A 20,862-nucleotide genomic window follows, 5' to 3' on the forward strand; every position below is an offset into this window, starting at 1 on the left:
CTGCAACATTCACAGCTGAATCATACACACACACACACACACACACACACACACACACCTGAAACATAAAAACATGCGCCTTTCTGTCATCATTCTATTCTATTCTATTCTACTCAACCCATAGAATACAGCTCCTATTCTATCTACTAACCCCATAGAGAACAGCTCCCGGTCCATCTACTCACCCCATAGAGAACAGCTCCCAGTCCATCTACTCACCCCATAGAGAACAGCTCCCAGTCTAGAGCCTACATCCACCAGTAGCTTCCCCGCCAGGTCAGGGAGAACGTTGTGGAAGAGGAAGCGCAGCTCTGGGATGGAAAAGGAGTGAGAGATGAACTCTGCAGACAGACAAAAACACACCGTTAATACAATGTTAATGGTATGGCAGTTAACAATACACAGCGTCACAATCCTTTGAACCACTTTATCCATTTATATGTTGGCCTTTTCTAAAACAGCAGATCTTCAAGCTCAAGAGATTTTGGATTGATTTTATATTATTTTACATAAATCTTCTCTTCTGGTGATCCTTGGCCGACACACTGCATTTTCAGACTGGGGTCTGCGGCCAAATGCATATTAATTTGGGGTGCAGCAGGTGTTATTTTTGTTACGCCCTGTATAGGCTACATTACACTGCAATCATGCGTAAACGAGTAATTATAAATGTTTTGGAAAGGTTTTTATTAACAAAATCAATAGCAGAAAATATTTTCCAGGACTGGAAAAAGTGTTTCTACGTACGTCCCCAGGGGAGCGGTGCTGTGTGAACTACACTTCAGACTGTAGTTTAAACTACGTACGTACCCAGGGGAGCGGTGCTGTGTGAACCACAGCTCAGACTGTAGTTTAAACTACGTACGTACCCAGGGGAGCGGTGCTGTGTGAACCACAGCTCAGACTGTAGTTTAAACTACGTACGTACCCAGGGGAGCGGTGCTGTGTGAACCACAGCTCAGACAGTAGTTTCTGCTCATCTTCCTCTCGTCACACAGTCTGTCCACCAACTCTTCATCGTACAGGAAGGAGTCCACGTGCACCGTAGGATGAGACTGCTGCCGAGTCTGACGTGCACAAACACAGCCATGCAACACTTCATCCAAGTGATCCGACCAAGTAACCCTTTGTACAAAAACAATCGCTTGATTTACTGATCTCTTTTTTAAATTGATTACTTTTGCACCCATTATGTTATTCTCTTAAGATTTATAAGCATACAGCATTTGTTCTCAAAGTGGAAAAATATTTTTGAGATGGGACGTCCTCAGCCAAATACATATCATTATTTGAACTATTCAAAAATGGTTTTCAAAATGGTGAAAAAGACACATACACGAAAATAGGGCCCTAAGTGTCTGAACTGTACTCTGAACTGTTTACATTTCTGCCCAATAAAGCATTCAATCAAACAATCAATAAATCATTCAAACCACTGCCCAAAAAAATATCCTGTACTAATCAGGACAAAATAAATACTCTCTGTATGGCTGTGGTTTCGCCCAATGACAGACCCTGGTTAATCTTACTCTGGCTGTGGTTTCGCCCTATGACAGTGTTTCCACACCTGAGCGGAAAACGGCCGACAGCCGCGGAAAGAAGAAGCTGTGTTTTACGTCGCTGTGCACCCGGTGTGTGTAGGGCTTTACCTTTCTTTGTAGTTGTTGTGTCCCCACCAAAGAGGTCCAGGTGTTTTTTTGTGCAAAAACTCCTTATTGGCTATTTCCCCTACCATAAGCCCTCAATGAATTGCATTGCATTGAATGATTCATCTCATCTCAATTCATTGAGGGCTTATGGTAGGGGAAATAGCCAATAAGGAGGTTTTGCACAAAATAACACCTGGACCTCTTTGGTGGGGACGTAACAACTACAAATAAAGGTAAGAAAGCCTTCTAGCATGGAATTCTCCTTTAAGCTCCACTTAAGCGGCAGATTCCCGGAAACGCTTGCCCCGCGGCAGTCAGCCGCGTGGGTGGAGCTTCTTTTCCATCCACCAGCTGTCTAAAAAAACTGAAAAGAAGCTGGCCGACAGAGAAAACGTCCGCGGCTCTCTGGCAAGTGTGGCAACTGGCAACACCTTATGACAGACCTTGGTTAATCTTACTCGCTGTATGGCGGTGGTCTCGCCCTATCACAGACCCCGGTTAGTCTTACTCGCTGTATGGCGGTGGTCTCGCCCTATCACAGACCCTGGTTAGTCTTACTCGCTGAATGGCGGTGGTCTCGCCCTATCACAGACCCCGGTTAGTCTTACTCGCTGAATGGCGGTGGTCTCGCCCTATCACAGACCCTGGTTAGTCTTACTCGCTGTATGGCGGTGGTCTCGCAGGGCAGCATGGCGTCCAGGGGCAGAGACCCCCTCAGGTCCTCCGAGATGCTCTGAAGAATCACTGTCTGGTTGTCAACAAGAACGTCATCCAGCTCATCTGGAACACATGCACGCACACACACACACGGCAGGCACGCACACACAATTTACAAAATGTCATTCTACTTGAAGTAAACTATAGGGGGTTTTCATGGTAAGTAAACTATAGTAAACATGGTAAGTAAACTATAGGGGGTTTTCATGACTGAATCCATTAAAAGCATTTATTTTGTACGAAAAACACTCCGGCTATAGGAATGTTTTTTTTTTTAACTAGCAGATGAATTGTAGATCGGCTATTTTTGTCATGTAGCTGATAGATAAAAGGTAAAGTGGTTAAACTGATGCTATATTAACTTATTTTGCTGGGGACCCCCTGGAACCCCCTCAAGGACCCCTGGGGGTGCCCAGACCCTACTTTGAGAACCACTGCAGACTCCCCTCTGTTTTTATTTGTATTTTATTTTTCATTAAGAAATCTTTATAACAGTCAGTACATAGACATACAATACATTACATTACAGTACAGTACAGTACAATAAAAAACAAGACAAACAAACTAACTAAGTTATTAATAACCTACAACAATACAACATCAGAGCCAGGGGGGGATTACTAACAGAAAACATACTGTAAGAGTGAACACAAAGCAGTTATTGTAGTGTAGTGTAGTGCCTCCCTGTCACCAAGCCAGGGTGTAAACCCGATGTGTAGCAAGCAAGCAACGAGATGCCTTGTGAGCTTTGTAGATCTGCTATTTTAAAGCTAGGGTTGATGATGATACATTTTAAAAACAAACCTTACCTGAGTTTTTCATCCAGTCCAAGAGTCTGGGCAAATCTTTAGGATCCACCCTGGAAAGCAGCTGATGGATCTCTGCTTTTGAGTCCCAAAAGTTCATTGTCTTGATAATGATAATGATAATAATAAAAACAAAACAATAACAATATTAATATGACAAGAAGGGAATAAATGAAGTGTGTACAGTAGCTTTGGACTGTTGTCCCCAGTGACTGGCAGTGTGAGAACGTGGTGTTTCTTAAGGAGGAACGTGGTGTTTCTTAAGGAGGAGTCACGATACAATTTCCCACATTGGTACCCTTGAGTTGTTTTAAAACCTTGGTGAGCATACAGACTAACTGTTTTTAGATCGTTTTGAATTGTGTCTTGGCTTTTTATTTGTAAACCTATGTAATTCACATTCTTTTCCTGATCTTCTTTTTCTTTTCTTTTCCTGATCTGTATTGTGATGTTTTTCTATATTGTATTACTCGACGACACTGGAAATGAGTTTAATTACTCAGTGTAATTTCGAGAATAAAATAAAACTTGAAAGAACGAAAAATATATAGCCGTTTAAGGAGTGTGGTGTCACTACATTTGCGAGTGTTCAAATAAATATCCCTCCGGTGTTCAACCAATGATGAGATCATTATGATCAATAATATTAATAATATAATATTTTGATCATTTTATTATCGTTGGAGTTTCAGTCCACCTTTAAAAGACCGTGTGAAGTAAACACAACTCACTCCCGGAAGTACAAGGCGGCCACTTCCGAGTTCGTTTCTACAATGTCTCAAATACAATTTATATAATATAATTTATGTATATAAATAAATTGAGAGGTGTGTTGTTATTCATATTTATATCATATTTGTACTTTTTTATTTTATTTTATCTTTGAAACAAAAATAAACACGACCCCGGAAGTACACTAATGCCATAAGTGGTGGCTTAATTGTTTGAATATCAAACAAGCCAACATTTCTTTTATGTTTATGCTATAAATAGTACCATAGGTTTGGTTGAATAGACATAGTTGAGACACCAGACCCAACTATGTGTGGAATAGTATAATAAATGACCAAAACATTCATAATTATAGACACACATAGAATTTATAATGACAAATGCGTCAAATATTTAGTTATTAGTGTTATATGGCGATATTATTATTTGGCTTATTTCTCTCGACAAGAGTTGGCTTGATTCACTGAATGTACAATTAAGCTGCAGTGCTCTGTTTGTCTGTTTTTGTTTTGTTATGTATGTTGTTGATTTTGTTTATTATTGTCATAATTAATATTATTATTTTGACATGTAGGATTGTTTTAAATATATGTTGAAAACAAATACAAATATTAATTAAAAAACAAAAGTTTTTGGAGCTGGGTTGGCTGATTTCTCTCACAAGAGTTGGCAACACTGTATTATGACTATTTCCGGTTGTAGGTTTGATGACGATCACTTTGTGTTGAGAGAGCTGTGAAGATCAGCGTTCAACAGACTGACACCAGAGATTCTACTGGTAAATATAACTATACATCATAACATCTACGATGCTGTGAGGTCTAAATGTGTCTGAAAATGTGACCCAACCTCCTCCGGGCTGGACCCGAGGCGAGCTCCGAACCGAACTGTTAACACACAGTTAGCATCGATGCTAACCCGATGCGTTACATCGCGTTTGGTGACCCGTTGAAACCTGCTGCTGCTCAGGCTGTTGTTGTTGTGGTGTGTGGGGCTTGTTTAGTTTGGTTTTGAGAATAATAATAACACATGTTGGACCTCACCTGGGATTTATTTGATCGTCTCGTTCGTCAGCAGAACAGAAACATCAGTCCAAGGTCACAGAATTGCATAAGTAACCGGTTTGTGTGTGAAGTCTCGGCGTCAGCTGATTAAGCTAAGAAACGTATTTTGTCAACAACATCCTTTTACTAAACATGATTGCCCGTTCTGTTTTACATATCTGGTTGTAGATGAATGATACAAAGCTAAGGTGTTGTTATTCAGTTATGGATATTAAGATTGCATGTCGTATTAGAAGCAAAACATGTTAAACAATGTGATCTTTGTCTGCGTCAATTATTACCGAATTACTACAGTAACCCTGTCTGTCGAAACTGGTATTGTGCCTGTCAATACCGGTCTTGTCTGTCTGGAGTCGGACTGATCTTTCTGTCGGTCCATTATTTGAGATCTGCTGTCTGTCTGTATGTCCAGGCTGATCTTCTGTCTGGAGAACATCTGGGGAAGGTTCCCCCTCATCTCCAAGGACAGACACAGTAGGACTTGGATCTTCACGCCTGATCTAGTACCGGTAAGTTGATGTCACTGACGACTAAAGATAGGGTCCAAAGGGATTCAAGGGAAGCACGCCCATCTCAAAAAAATTCTACAGGTGCCGAACAAAGAAATATGCACAATGAGAAAGGAGGGTTGTCCGCACACTGTGTAGTTGCTCCCAGGAAACTTTATTAAATCAACAGTGATCGACTAGCCATGGCTCATGACTCAAAGCCCACCTCTACAAAATAGCTTTCCCCAACTGAGGTCTGGTTAAGATGTCCCCCCTCCCTTTATTAGCCTTTTATGTATGTTATTCTATTATTTTTTCTTTTTTTCTTTTCTTGAATAAAGTTTATTCCTAGTGTTTTTGTATACCGCTACTTAGAAAAAAGCTATATAAATTTGAGCTATTATTAATATTATTATGACCTCGTGTTATGGACGTCATGGGCATGGCGGTACTACTAGTCCAGCTTTCGGTGAAGAGGTGACCACCATCCGAAATGGTGGTTAGTAAATACAGATTCCGAGAGAAGTGTTTGTGTGAGCGGGGACCCCCGCAGCGTGACCTCATGTTGTAGTTTTTTCAGTGGTCACCTCTTCACCCAAAACTGGACTATGAATAGGCCTTAAGCCTTCATTTGCAACAGATTTTTCCCCCTGATTGGGTTGAATGAATCTAGACTAGCCCTGGTCCAGTGCGTTAGCGAGTTCTCACTAACTAAATCTACCCTCCATTGACAGCCCATTAATCCAAAATAGAAAAGTCTGATCCGCTTGTATTAAACGACGTTAAACTCACCAACATTGCAGCTGTAGGGCAGGCTTAAATTATCCTCATTCAATCTTCAAAGCGTTTGTTTCATAAAAATCCACCTTAGACATGTTATGAGCTACTATGTGTCAAAAAAGTGTTGGAGTTTGGAAGCGCTTGTCGGAAACATGCACATAAAAACAGTATTTCCTGCAGGAAAAACTGGGGAGGCCCTGGAGAGGCACTGGGGAGGCACTCGGGGAGGCACTGGGGAGAAACTGCAGCCACTGGGGAGGCATAAAATAATATTCCAAAGCATAAACGAAAAAAAAAAAAAAAAAGCCTCACTGGCCGCAAGTATAATATTCTTTTTCTTTTTTAAAGTACTTTTATATGTTCGGACATTGTGCAGGAAACCCTGAAAAAAGTGAATAAGCCAAAGTAGCCCTTTCTACAGCTTGTAGAAACATTTTCCATAAACCCTAATCTTCTCAGATATTTCATGTAAAAGCAAAAACCTCAGTGTGATTTCTTCGCCTGATTGGCAGGAACAATATCACTGAAACATAATTTAATAATTTACATATTGTTAATTGTTTAAGAAACAACGTTAGTAGTGTGTGTGGGCACACTGTTTCAGTCGTGAGATTAAATCTTTGCTTTAATCCATGCGTCTGTCTGGTTTCGTCTTGCAGGCGGGAGACGCGCGGTCACCATGGTGCTCGCCGACTTGGGGAGGAAGATCACCTCGGCGCTGAGGTCCCTCAGCAACGCCACCATCATCAATGAGGAGGTAATTTTCTTTCTTTTTCCTTCATTTACCCAGGGTAGTAGCTGAGCACAAGTGCTCATTTTCAGCAACGCCCTGCACATGGAAACACACAGACAGACGCACACATTCAAACCTGGGAGCTGACAACAGTACAACCACAGTCGTATACCGTTGGCCACTAGGCAGCTCCACTGGAGCAGTTGGGGGTTCAGTGCCTTGCTCAAGGGCACTACAGCGGTGTTGGGTGAGTGATGACCAATCAGATTTTTCCTGCCCGTCCGGGGAATCGAACCAGCAATCTTTCGGCAACAAGGGCGTTCCTCTAACCCTTAGAGGCCACCGCTGCCCCAAATAATGGATTTATACAATATAACGTCAGGTTTCAGATAATGTTTTTATCCCATACTAGACCTGTACGTGCCCGTCACGGTCGGCCACCGGCCTACTTGGGAACGATGCAACTTGGGAACCTAGTGATATATGTTGTCATAGCACCTGCTTTAACTGTCAGCCGGTGTCCCACATGGAGATCTGTGTATGTGCCTGTGTGTGAAGACTGCACACTGAAAAGTGTACTTGGCAATCAATTCCGCCCAATGGCAGAGCCTGATTGGTTGAGCCTCAATTGGGGGACCCCTTTTGGGGTTTCTTGTTGCTAGCTATGTATGTACAGTATATATAGCGACATGTATTTTTTGTCATCTTTGAATAAATATTTGAAGTTTCTCAGCAAACTTAGGTCAGGATTTAGAAGGTGTTTGTAGAATCGGCCCCAATCCTATACATCATAGACCCCATAGTACAGCTTCCTTTCCTACTGACAGTTAGGGCAGTTAGGCTGACATTTTAGTTGACGATTAATGGTCATACAAATAATATATTTTTAGACTGTCGAAACGTGTTGGTATTTTTTGTTGCCTTGCTCATCAATAAACCATATTTTAATTTGTTTCACCAAAGATGGAAGTGCCTTGGAATCTTTTTCTTTGCAAGTCTGCATTTTACACCTTTTGGGAATTAAGCAGTACAACAACGAAAAAAAAACTTTTTTGTCTACAAATAATTTCTTGATTGACCTTTTTTATTTTAGGCTTTGTAAACAAATCTGCAACAAACAGGACTTGTATCATTTGTAGCTTGTAGAGGATAAATGTATGGCTCGGACCGTGATGTGAATGTTGTCCTGTGTCCAGGTGTTGAACTCCATGTTGAAGGAGGTCTGTGCTGCTCTGTTAGAGGCCGACGTCAACATTAAACTTGTCAAACAGCTGCGAGAGAATGTCAAGTAAGTACTACTGCAGTACTGCTCTACTTGGACTTATGTTATGTCATACAATAACTGTGTCATACTGCACTATACCGTGTAAACAATACTTTACAACTCACATGTACTATACACAGTATTACTATGTACTAAGTAAAACCAACTGTAATAGTACTAGGCCCGGGTGGAATAGAAAACCAACACTGGAGTTCATTGAGGAGTCGGACCAGGGTTAAATGTGAATTATGGTCGGTCATAGACAGTGTGTGTTTTTCTTGAAGGTCACTGTGTGTGTGTGTGTGTGTGTGTGTGTGTGTGTGTGTGTGTTCTTGAAGGTCTGCCATTGACCTGGAGGAGATGGCCTCTGGTCTCAACAAGAGAAGGATGATCCAACATGCTGTCTTCAAAGAACTGGTGAAGGTGTGTCAACTACAACTATAAATGTATATTTAACCGTTACTGTATTAATACTGCTGCATTCTTACTATACTACTAAAGGTTATTATAATACTACTAGTACTACTACTACATGTGATATTATAGAGCGTATGTGCATGCTTAAAGAGAGTTTAACATCGTTTGTCGTTTAATGCAGTCAGATATAGGATCTTTCTGTTTGGATACAGTATGTGCTGTCAAGGCTAGAAAATAGTTTTTTTGCCAATCAGTTGGCTTTCTCGCATAACTTCTGGGTATGATAATGACGTAATATACTTTGCTAACATTTTGTTGTCAGAAAAGAACAACCAGGTAACTGTGTGTGTATTTGCGTACGTGTGTGTGTAGCTGGTTGATCCAGGTGTCAAGGCTTGGACTCCAACCAAGGGGAAGAACAACGTCATCATGTTTGTTGGTCTGCAGGGCAGTGGAAAAACCACCACCTGTTCTAAGGTACACACACACACACACACACACACACACACACACACACACACACACACACACACACACACGCATGGTTACAACCACCACCTATAAGGTACAGACGCACACATTGTTCTCACAACAAGCCCAGACCAGACCAATGATTCACAGCATGATGGAACCATTGCAGAGCATTGCAGACGGCATGCCGTCTCATTGCGTCGTAAGTGAGCAAGCAAAATGTTGCAGAAGCTGTCAAACGTTTAACTGGCACATACCACCACTCTCTCTGAGAACTCACTCGCCCATACATAAACAACCAAACAGTGGCAGAGAGGGTGGAGTAGACATAAGATCTGCTTATCACCTTTTGGCAGAATTATCATGTTTATATAACGGAGCTACTCCAACCAAATTAGCAAAAAGAATGACACACACCGGTCGTATCGTGGAGAAACCTGCCGTATGTTCTCTCTCTTTCTCTTGCTCTCAAACACATTCTCACCACACACACACAGGTGCTGTGGGTTTGTGTCTAAATGGCAAAATGGTGCATTTATACAGCGTCCAAGGCGCTTTACATAGATTGTGCATTACATTCACACACACATTCATACACTGATGCCGGAGGAAACCATGTGAGGCACCAACCTGCACATCGGGAGCAATTAGGGGTTCAAGGACTTCGACCCTAACGGTTCCCATCTGGCCACTCTACCCCCTGAGACACCGCCGCCCCTTAGACACAAACGCACACACAGCTTAAGTCTATTTTCTTTTACTGCATGAAGGCAGAAGACAAGATGGAGGAAAGTGCCATATAATCGGTAAACTCTCTCTGCTCCTGCTCCTCCTAGTTTTAGGATGTTGTTATCAAGTCACAACTAATTCTGTCGCGAATCATTGCTCTGGACTGGGTTTAAGCGTGAACATATGTTGACATAAGACAGTGAACAGATGACATCACAGTGACATCATGTGTGTTGTGTGAACTTGTGTCTATAGCTGGCGTACTACTACCAAAGAAAAGGATGGAAGACCTGCTTGATCTGTGCCGACACATTCAGAGCTGGTACGTATGCTGTCTGTCTGTCTGTCTGTCTGTCTGTCTGTCAGCTGGTACATATGCTGTCTGTCTGCCTGCCTGCCTGTCTCTGTCTGTGTGACATTTAATTTCTTTCATTTTTAATGTATCTTAATCTTTATTAAATCTTTTTCTTTCTCTTTTTTAGGTGCCTTTGATCAGTTGAAACAGAATGCAACAAAAGCCAGAATCCCTTTCTATGGAAGGTAACATACTCACACGAGTAGACAGACAGACACTGTTTTCTATATATGATCGTAATGATCCAGTGGTCATTTTGTTATGTGTCTCATCTCTCCAGCTACACAGAGATGGACCCAGTGGTCATTGCCGCGGAGGGAGTAGAAAAGTTCAAAACAGAGAACTTTGAGATCATCATCGTTGACACCAGTGGACGACACAAACAAGAAGATTCTCTGTTTGAAGAGATGTTGCAAGTTTCCAACGCTGTGGTCAGTATTATATATTGTAAATTATAGAATAGTTGTGCGGCACAACAAAAATAATATAATTATAGCGCAGAGGATTGACAGTGTGTGTGTGTTGTGTTTTCAGCAACCAGACAACATAGTGTATGTGATGGACGCGTCTATCGGCCAGGCCTGTGAGTCTCAGGCTAAAGCTTTTAAAGACAAAGTCGACATAGCCTCGGTCATCGTTACTAAACTGGACGGACACGCCAAAGGAGGAGGAGCCCTCAGTGCGTAAGTACTCACTACACATAGTACTCAGATCATCACACTACAAACGGTATTACACTATAGTACTCTGTGTAAAGGTATTATATTTAGTAGCAGTGTAAAGGTAATCTCTCGAGCACTAACATTGTATTCGGTGTTTCTCCAGTGTTGCTGCAACCAAGAGTCCAATCATCTTCATCGGAACGGGAGAACACATCGATGACTTTGAGCCATTTAAAACACAACCCTTCATCAGCAAACTGCTGGGTAATTAATGTCTGAAACTGAAACGCATGACTTTTAATAGCAAACAAAACCTAACCACTCTAATGTACTTCATTGAATGGGATCCCTGCCACTGTCCTCTCTACACCCAATCTATAAGATGCTGTGACACATTGTGACCTTGTAGAGTGCCAATTTTCACAGAGTGGTTGCCAATTATGACATGCCCAGAATAGCTACCTACACATGAACTCAACCCTTGGCTAACCTCTATTTATATGATCAAATGAGCACATTGTGAAAATGTAGTTTTGGAAGTGAGTTTCTGCAGTAAATGTAATGGATGGTTTCATAACATCTAAGCTGAGTACAGTAAATTATAATACAGAGTTGAGTGTTTAATCAGACTAATCCAATGTAATTGATTTATTAGAATATCTGAGATTCATTGATGTACGAGAAAAGACGAAATCCTCGATTAATTTATTAACCCACATGAGAAATATTAAGTTAAGACGGTTACTGCTTCTTGAATGTTGTTTTCTTTGCCCTGCCCTCATGAATACTGGTTTTGGTTTCAGGAATGGGAGACATCGAAGGTCTGATCGACAAAGTTAACGAACTCAAACTGGACGACAATGAGGAACTCATCGACAAACTGAAACATGGTGAGAAACCTGTCTGTCTGCCTGTCTGCCTGTCTGTCTGTCTGTCTGTGTGTCTGTGTGTCTGCCTGTCTGTCTGTCTGTGTGTCTGCCTGTCTGTCTGTCCGCCTGTCTGCCTGTCGTTGAATGCGACACAGTATTAATGTGTGTGTGTTGTGTTGCAGGCCAGTTCACTCTGCGGGACATGTATGAGCAGTTTCAGAACATCATGAAGATGGGACCATTTGGACAGATTATGGTAAAACACTGTACTAAATAATACATTTAGTATACAATGAATATGCATAGAGAGAGAGACGGAGAGCTCAATTTGACCTCTAGACACGGTGTCATGCAGGTACAGTACATGTTAAAGGAGTAGTTGTTCACCCAAACAATTACTTATTTTCGATCAGTTACACACCCCATAAAGCCTTGAATTCATTTGTCGCATTCCTGGGCCAATAATGATGACTGGTGGGATACTCTGCAAATCTTCTGCCGTCTGTCGACAAATTAGGAATTCGACAAAAACTAAAATCTCCATGAATTCGTTGAATTCAAGGCTTCATGGGGTTTGTAGTCGATAGAAAATAAGTCCTTGTGCGTTCTAATGTGTGTGTGTGTGTGTGTGGTGTTCCTGTAGGGAATGATTCCAGGGTTCGGCAGTGACTTCATGAGTAAAGGAAATGAACAGGAGAGCATGGCCAGACTGAAGAAACTCATGACCATCATGGACAGTATGAATGACCAAGGTACGCATGCACTAGCGTGAACACACACACACACGCACGCACGATTTACGATAACTCGGATGGCACTGAGTCGACTGAAGGTGGAGCGACTCGCTCGCCTAATGGTGCAGGGGCCAACACTGATGTTTTCATTAATTTGTACCACCTAAGCCTAAGGTGACCATAAAATGTTTTATTTGTATTCCTACATGTCTCTAGTTTATATTTTGACATGAGAAGTCTTCCAATTCAGTAGCTTTATGCCAGTTATCGCCAGGTATATGTGACCATAATATTGACAACCTATATAAGAAATACCCATTTCAAGCATTAGTTTTGCACGAAAAACACTCCTTGGGGCTAAAAACCGCCATAGGCGTCATCACAAATGTGACATTTGGCACATTTGGGCAAGCGGCTATGGCCAAATTTAGACCATATATATCGTACTATATACATGAATAAATACATGTCTGATGGCCGGGAAAGGAATTGGTTGGAATAACGTGTTCCTTCCACGTGCTACGTCCTAAACGCTTCTTATCACCTGTCAGGTGATAATATTGAAGGAAGCATGAGCTCAGTTTGGGGCTCTCCCCAGGTTGGCAGAGGATTACAGCTCAGGCAATTGGCACCGGGTGAAAAAATGGGTTACAAAATCGTGAGCTAAAAGTTGTGAATTAGAATAAAATAAAAAAACACACGTGTGCAACATAAAAGCATCTCGTGTTCTCTGTGTGTGTTGCGTTGTCAGAGTTGGATAACAAGGACGGCTCCAAGTTGTTCAGTAAAGCACCCAACAGGATCGCCCGGGTGGCGCGGGGGGCCGGTGTGGCCACGCGGGACGTCCAGGAGCTGCTCACCCAGTACACCAAGTTCGCCCAGATGGTCAAGAAGATGGGAGGCATCAAAGGACTCTTCAAAGGTTCACATTCCTCCTTTTACGTTCAAATCACAGCCGGTCGAAAGTATTATGAGTCGTTGTGCATGTACACGTTAACCAATTATATGTGAGGGATAATATATCGGATATTATCACGCTTATTACATGGCTACCTAACGTAAATTAATAAATTGACCCGAAACACAACAAAAAAAGTATTCCTTAAGTGTCGCGCTGGCTGCGTCTGCCCAGCTGCAGGGCTGGAGCACTGTCGGGAAAACAAGGAAGTGAGTTGATCAAATGGAATCAATTTCGGGTACTGCTTCGTCTATTTCTCGCTCAAATGTTTTCAAAAACATTTTTGAGAGCAATGTTAAGCTGTGTGTGCGTTTACATGGCTGTCATGTTAGAAACGGCAGTAATATCAGCGGGGCGCAGCTGGTGTCGGTAACAGACTGCTGAATTCAGCGATTGACCAATCGGAATCAAGCATTCAACCAAGCCATGTAATAAAAATGGTTAGCGTAACATATGTATAACATGTGCGTGCACGCTCGCATACATGTGGGCCGTGGTCTCAGCTTTCTCAGATGTTAGCACTTAGTAGGAGGGGGGCTCCAAGGAAAACAGGTGGTTGGGAACCACTGCATTAACACACATTATGCAGAAGTTAGGCCATTCTGCTGAGCACTTTTACCTTTGGTACTCTTGTACTTGTACTTGAGTGTTTCTACATTGTGGTATAGCAAAAAGTAAGGAAAATATGAGTACTTCCACCACAGGCTGGGTTTAGCCCGTGCTCTTGCCATGCTGCTGACATTGTGTGTTGTGTGCTTTCAGGTGGAGATATGTCGAAGAACGTGAACCCGTCTCAGATGGCCAAGCTGAACCAGCAGATGGCCAAGATGATGGACCCCAGAGTCCTGCATCACATGGGTAACAATCTTTCTTATTATTTTTACTAGGGCTGCAGCTATGGATTATTTCTCTTCTAATCTAGTATGCATTGTGTGAACAGCAGCTAGAGTCTTAGCAGCTACAGTTTTTCCCTTTTTTTAAGAGGCTGAAATATTGCACGAAGGTGAAGTGTGTGAGTGTGATGGTCTGTGTGTTCACACGATATGCCTAAAAGGGAGCAGTGCGGCCTGCAGAGCATTGCAATAGCGTTGGTCTATCGCAGATAATGGGTTCGGCTACAGCGATCCGATCACTGTGGTGTGGACGAGGATTTGACCTCGGTCGTCACTCAGAACGGAGACATGCGTGTGATTTTCACCCTCAGTGCAGTTTGTGTAGAAACACAAGATCGACATTAGCTTAGATCTGTTCCTTTTGACAAGCCATCCCGTCGTATGGATGAGGCTTTACATCAGACTGCACTATAATTGTTTATGTTTTGTCATGTGTTGCATAATGGGTAGCCGAGTCCTGCCTTGTTTTTACTACATATAAATATGGACTTTGTACTCATTATGGGCTGTCTGAAGCCAGAGGTTCCTGCGGGGACACAGGAAATCTTTATGACTTTAGATTTTGCCATATCAATAGTTGTGATCATCTCAGGGTTTTAGTAGCCTACTGGCACAGATCGCTGATCAAGGTGGGTGACGGGCCTTGAGAATTGGAAGGTTCCCGGTTTGATCCTGGTCTCCTCCTGAGTTACTGTGGAAGTGTCAAGACACTGAACCCCTAACTGTTCTCGATGAGCAGGCTGGTGCCTTGCATGGTTTCGGTGTGTGAATGCAACGCACATTGTAAAGAGCTGTTTGGATAAATAGAAAATATAAGAATGCACCATTTGGCACCCACTAGCCTAGCGGTACAACAAGCACATGCCTCATATAGGCTCTGGCCTGACAGCGCGTCGCATGTTCGAGTCCCGTTCATGACGACCTTTGCGGCTTTTCTCCCCGTCTCTCCCTCCCTCTTTCCTGTCCGTCTTCACTCATAACTATCACTAAAGGCAGAAAAGCCCAAAACTAATCTTTAAAAAGAAAAATAAATGCACCATTTACCATCTGATATTTTTTCATAAAACCTACATTTACAGTTTACTTTAGTCTGTTGTTCTCGCCGTGAAGTGGGGAATGACTCTTGGTGTATTGTCTGGCTGATCAGCATTCTGTCATTTACTACGTATGTCGGCCAGATAGAAAATGAAGCATGGATTGGCACACACGGTTCACAGTGAAGACGTTGAACATCAAGGAAGCACTGTTTTCTCTGATATTGACGAGTCAATGAGTGCGAATCTAAATAGAATGTAGAGCAACTGACTGTATAAACCTGTTATGTGGTGTTCCCAAACCAACAGCCTGTCACACCGTGTTCCTTCCTAAACGGGGATAAAAGTGTGACTAAGAGAACATGTAAGAATACGTTTTCTCTTAGTCACACTTTCATCCCTGTTTAGGAAACACAATGCTGATTGATTGAATCATTGTGTGTGTGTGTGTGTGTGTGTGTGTGTGTGTGTGTGTGTGTGTGTGTGTGTGTGTGTGTGTGTGTGTGTGTGTGTGTGTGTGTGTGTGTGTGTGTGTGTGTGTGTGTGTGTGTGTGTGTGTGTGTGTGTGTGTGTGTGTGTGTGTGTGTGTGTGTGTGTGTGTGTGTGTGTGTGTGTGTGTGTGTCAGAGAGAGTGAGTGACATTATAAAGCAAGGTCCCTTTAGGGCAGTAGGGCAATATGTTATATTACCCCCCCATAAAACATGTCTGGCAAGCATGTCACGTTATGGCCACGTGTTGTGAAAATAAGATTGACAGATTTAGCACAAGTAACATTTTGAATGCAGGCATTTAACTTGTTACGGTACTTTTACATTGTGGTATTGCTACTTTTACTTAAAGTGGCACTATGTCACTTATTTTATGAATGCAATAGTTCAAACTCTATTTTAGCCATGATGGATTAATTGAAAACAGCTGTCCTTGGTTTTAGTAGTGACTGATAATAGAGGGTATGTGCATGCATAAAGTCAGTGACAAATCGAGTGGCAAGGTGAGTTTAACGTCATGTCAGATAGGACTTTTCTGTTTGGATGAATGGGCTGTCAATCAGATAGGACTTTTCTGTTTGGATGTATGGGCTGTCAATCAGATAGGACTTTTCTGTTTGGATGTATGGGCTGTCAATCAGATAGGACTTTTCTGTTTGGATGTATGGGCTGTCAATCAGATAGGACTTTTCTGTTTGGATGTATGGGCTGTCAATCAGATAGGACTTTTCTGTTTGGATGTATGGGCTGTCAATCAGATAGGACTTTTCTGTTTGGATGTATGGGCTGTCAATCAGACAGGACTTTTCTGTTTGGATGTATGGGCTGTCAAGGCCAGAAAGTATCTTTTTGCCGGTGGGGGGTGATTGCTGACCGCACCGACACCGAATTAAATTATTTACTTTAAGGGCTGTATATGTAATATGAATGAATATTTGGCAAGACCGTAGCATATTTATGGAAAGAAATAAAGGTTTATATGAGCAACAAGTTGTCGATGTGGTGAAAACAGGTTGTGTTCCGTCACATGCGAACCAGTTCTCTCCCAGTGGACTGGCACGGTGGCTGGGGAGAAGTGCCCCCTGCAGTTCCACCGACTGGAGGTGAACAACGGAGCCCCGTCGCTGACGCTGACCGTGGACTAAACACACACACGGTTCATAAATTAGCAGATATAGATAGTCTATAGACAAAGAACTAAACAATATAGTCAAAACCGGTTTTCGTGTCGGACAGACCCCCTGTCTTTATCCCCAAACAGGGGTAATGGGGGACTCGGGAGGGGATGAGCAGCGTGCTCTTTCGGTCGTGTGCACCGTGTGTGTGTGTGAGATATAATGGCCCTATTAACTATTATTGTTAATGTTAAGTAAACAATATCTCTCTCTCACACACACACACACACCTGTTGCACCGGACTACGTTCCGGCGATATTGATTATTTATGAAGTAATAAAAGTATGCCTACTAGTTGGCCAAGTTTCACACCATCTGCTAATTAAAAGCAAACTTTAAATGTGCTGTAAACGGTGAGGGTCCGGGGGGTGGTGGAGGAACGGCCTCCTACTGCCACGATATAGGCAGCCGAGGAGGGTCAGTGACAGATAGACAGCACCGCGACTGAATGTCCGGAACCCACACGTAAACACAAGCTGTTTTAATAAAAAAATAGCCCCAAGGGTTTTGCTCATGGCCCAGGGAAGAGGAGAGCGGATGAGCACTTCAGCCGGAGTCAAAGAGGGAGGATCGAGATCCGGTCCGTGGTCTCGTTCGTTATTTACAAGCATGTTTACCAAGATTATATTATTTATTCATCCATAAATAGGTTATGATGTAACTAAATTAGGGATGCACCGAAAGGGAAATTCTTGGCCGAAACCGAATACCGAATATAGGAAACAGTTGGCCGAATATCCGAATATGATTAATATTAATATATTAATTAATATATATCTTTTTTCCTACCATTGCTGTCATGGCCGTACCTTAAAGCTACCTGATTTATGGCAAAATAAATGTTTATGGCAAAACGTAACTTGAATAATAATCACTATTATGGGTCCATTTATTCAGCCCTTTTGAATGCATTAATTGCATACACTATTCGGTGATATATTTTCTGCCTATTCGGGGCGAAACCGAATGGGCCGAAAATGCATTTTTAGCCATTTTCTGCAGAACATTTTCTGCGGCTGAATATTCGGGGCATCACTAGTTAAAATAGTATGTTTATACAGAGTAAGTACAGAATAAATTATCTCTCAATCACCGGGTAATGACTGTGACACAGTCCTGTATCTGAAAGGTCAGAAGGTCAGTCCTTGCAACCACAATGTTTCCAGCCAGACGGGTCTAGTCCAGAATGCCACTTAAGCACTATATACTTTGTTGTACAAGAAATAGCAAAGATTGTTGACCTACAAGCTTGTAGATTTTTGGAAAATGTGAAAGATTTAGAAAGCTTTTGCCTATAATGCCATGTTGAAAATCACTTAACATACCTACACCCGCACAGTATCATTGGTATGAAGTGTAACTGAATATCGCTGTTTTAGTATCCTCACTTATTAACCTGAGTTTGAAACCGAATAGGCCAAAAATGCATTTTTAGCCATTTTCTGCCGAATATTTTCTGCGGCCGAATATTCAGTGCATCACTATATTAAATATATAATTATTTCTCCTCTACAGCCGCTATTTTACATTTTAGACTTTAAAATGCGCGCCTGCTCGGACTGCCTGTTTTCTTTCTCGTCTCAAGGCCTGTCCAGGCCGCTTGACTGACAGGTACCTTGTACACGCCCACTTTCTAAAAAAAATCTGCTTCAAAATCATTTTAGCTTTGCTTTTTTTTCTAGCTTCCTTGGTGTGAACGCGGCATTACTTTTTTTTTATTCTTTTTTTATAGGTTTATTTTCTGGGTTACTGGGGAAAAAAGTACTTCTTTTCACCACTGACATTACATTGTGTCTGTGTTTTATTCTTGTCCGTGTGTTTGTGGTTTGTGTGTCTGTGTGTGTGTGTGTGTGTGCGCGCAGGTGGCATGGCCGGTCTCCAGTCAATGATGAGACAGTTCCAGCAAGGAGCCGCTGGCAACATGAAGGGCATGATGGGATTCAACAACATGTGACCACGCCCAGCGGTCATGTGACCATGCACGGGTTGGGGGGTACGGCGGAGGGGGGGTTTAGGCCAGGTTACTGCCACATTACACTTTGTTCTCATCAGTCGGTCGGTTGAATTTGTCGTCTCTTCCTTTTCCAGGGGTTCTCAAACCATTTTATTTCAAGGACCCCCCTGTTTGGTTATCATTAGTGCCACACGGACCCCCCCCCCCCATAACTCTGAGGCCCCTTTTCCTGGTTTCGTTATTTTTTTCCCCTGCCTAATTTTGAACTAAATTAATTGGTTCAGAATCAGATTCCTAAAGGTTGGTTTGGAACTGGAACCAAACCGGTTGTAGAACCAAAGTTCTTTTGGTGGAGAAAGGGGCCTGAAGAGTGTACAAATGGAACCAAATGAATCCGTAATTAAGGGTCCATTTGGTTCAATGTTGTACACACTCAGAGTTACAGGGCCATCCATTTGGTTTCTAACTAATCTAGCCAATAACGTGCCCTGGAACCCTCTCCAAGCACCCCTGGGGGTCCCCTCTCGGACCCCTCTTTGAGAACCACGGTTCTTTTCTACTGTTCAAAGAAAGGGGGGTAAAACTAACCCTGGGACTTTAAATAAAAACCAGTGAAACTCTCTGATATGTTCAGCTTAAAACTGGTGGAGATATGTTGATGATGATGATGATGATGATGGTCACCATGATAATAAAAGTCTTTAATTTGTATTTTGTGTATAAGATTATAAAAAAAACAGGTTTATTTACCTGTACAGTTAACTGTACTAGTTGTTTCGAGGAGGCTGGGAGGGATAATACAACATAATAATTAGTTTGTGACAATATTTTTGTCATGTTCTAATAAAGATTTGTATTGCAACATTTTAATATGGCTTGTGTGCTTTGTTTTTAATGTAAAAAAACAACATTAAACTTCTTCTGTTAAGACTTGATTGAAATGATTTTGTGGTGCTGTGAATAAAAGTATTGGAAGAGTCGGAAGACTAGATATGCCCAGGGCATTGCAATGCGGGCTACAGTTGTCTTGTCGGGTGGAGCCTGGGTATCGAGGCTATGTGGAAACTAACCTGACCCTGCCACATGGGGGCGGTATTGATTTGAAAGACGCTCGTTTTGATTGATGCTTTTGGGTGACTCGGCCATGATCAACAAGTATGGTGTTTCACCGTGTTTGTTTTCGTGGAGAAAACAAAAGTTAGAATAATGTGGTGATGGCAGATTTCTGCCTGAAAGTGACAACGATAGGCTAATAAGCAGAACTTGGAACCAGGTTCCAAGTCAAATGTTAATTGCTATGGGATTTTGTGACACCCACACTTTATTGCAAAAATACACTATACTAATACAACTATAGAACTGCAGAAAATCAGGAGGTTAACCTTCTAAATGTTATATTTTAATATCAAAATATCAGTACTTTATGCACTCTTCTCCCAATGCTAAACCCTTGCCTAAAAGAAAGAAAGGTTGGGTAACTGATTAATTGATGGATGCACATATGAACCATTTTCAACACTACAGACATTTGAGTATTTTACTAAGAGCTTGTTTATCAGAGATTTTGACTTGCCAGTTGCCACACTACCAAAAAGTTTGAAAACCCACTCCACTGTACTATTGTTCATCATTCTGAGTGCATAGTGCATACACAAAAGTATGTTGAATTAGAAATTACTATGCATTTCACATACTATTTATTTAGTAGGCTACAGTAGTACATACTAAGGTTTTTGGTATGAAAACAATGTCACCTATTTCCATAGAGTTTGCATACTGTGGTATGTATGAGGGGGGGGGAGGGGGGAGGTGTATGTATGGGATTTGGGCCGCCGGGTGACCACGCCCCCTCTCTCCCTACGTGGCTCAGCCGCCATCTTGTTTTGCT

At 42.1% G+C, this 20,862-nt stretch overlaps 2 protein-coding genes across 2 annotated transcripts in view; one reads left to right on the top strand and one right to left on the bottom strand.

The window, feature by feature from the left end:
- LOC308329031 (uncharacterized protein) overlaps positions 1 to 3,387 on the bottom strand; it is a 6,146-nt gene extending 2,759 nt beyond the window's left edge. The window contains exons 1-4 of the mRNA XM_080783189.1: positions 3,176 to 3,387; positions 2,308 to 2,429; positions 929 to 1,067; positions 220 to 341 (exon numbers count right to left, since the gene is read on the bottom strand). Of these exons, the coding sequence (XP_080639315.1) occupies positions 220 to 341; positions 929 to 1,067; positions 2,308 to 2,429; positions 3,176 to 3,272 (480 nt within the window). The 5' untranslated portion in view covers positions 3,273 to 3,387. The remainder of the gene's footprint in view (positions 1 to 219; positions 342 to 928; positions 1,068 to 2,307; positions 2,430 to 3,175) is intronic.
- A 1,208-nt stretch (positions 3,388 to 4,595) lies between these two features.
- srp54 (signal recognition particle 54) lies at positions 4,596 to 19,909 on the top strand. The gene is made up of 17 exons (XM_080784896.1): positions 4,596 to 4,682; positions 5,381 to 5,477; positions 6,896 to 6,993; positions 8,166 to 8,257; positions 8,572 to 8,656; positions 9,023 to 9,127; positions 10,106 to 10,172; positions 10,333 to 10,390; positions 10,486 to 10,636; positions 10,740 to 10,888; positions 11,031 to 11,131; positions 11,671 to 11,757; positions 11,919 to 11,992; positions 12,380 to 12,488; positions 13,222 to 13,392; positions 14,191 to 14,286; positions 18,883 to 19,909. Exons 3-17 carry the CDS (start codon positions 6,916 to 6,918, stop codon positions 18,972 to 18,974), a joined length of 1,515 nt encoding a protein of 504 aa, XP_080641022.1. The 5' UTR covers positions 4,596 to 4,682; positions 5,381 to 5,477; positions 6,896 to 6,915; the 3' UTR covers positions 18,975 to 19,909.
- Positions 19,910 to 20,862: the final 953 nt, after the last annotated feature.

The sequence above is a fragment of the Protomyctophum bolini genome, assembly GCF_963924005.1.
Source record: "Protomyctophum bolini genome assembly, chromosome: 15".
Lineage (NCBI taxonomy): Eukaryota > Metazoa > Chordata > Actinopteri > Myctophiformes > Myctophidae > Protomyctophum > Protomyctophum bolini.

What these genes read in the sequence shown, in the direction of transcription:
- srp54 (XM_080784896.1), top strand. Translation starts at nt 6,916, where the DNA reads ATGGTGCTCGCCGACTTGGGGAGGAAGATCACCTCGGCGCTGAGGTCC. An exon ending in AAACCACCACCTGTTCTAAG is followed by an intron (nt 9,128 to 10,105) that starts GTACACACACAC and finishes TTGTGTCTATAG; the next exon opens with CTGGCGTACTACTACCAAAG. An exon ending in CTTCATCAGCAAACTGCTGG is followed by an intron (nt 11,132 to 11,670) that starts GTAATTAATGTC and finishes TTTTGGTTTCAG; the next exon opens with GAATGGGAGACATCGAAGGT.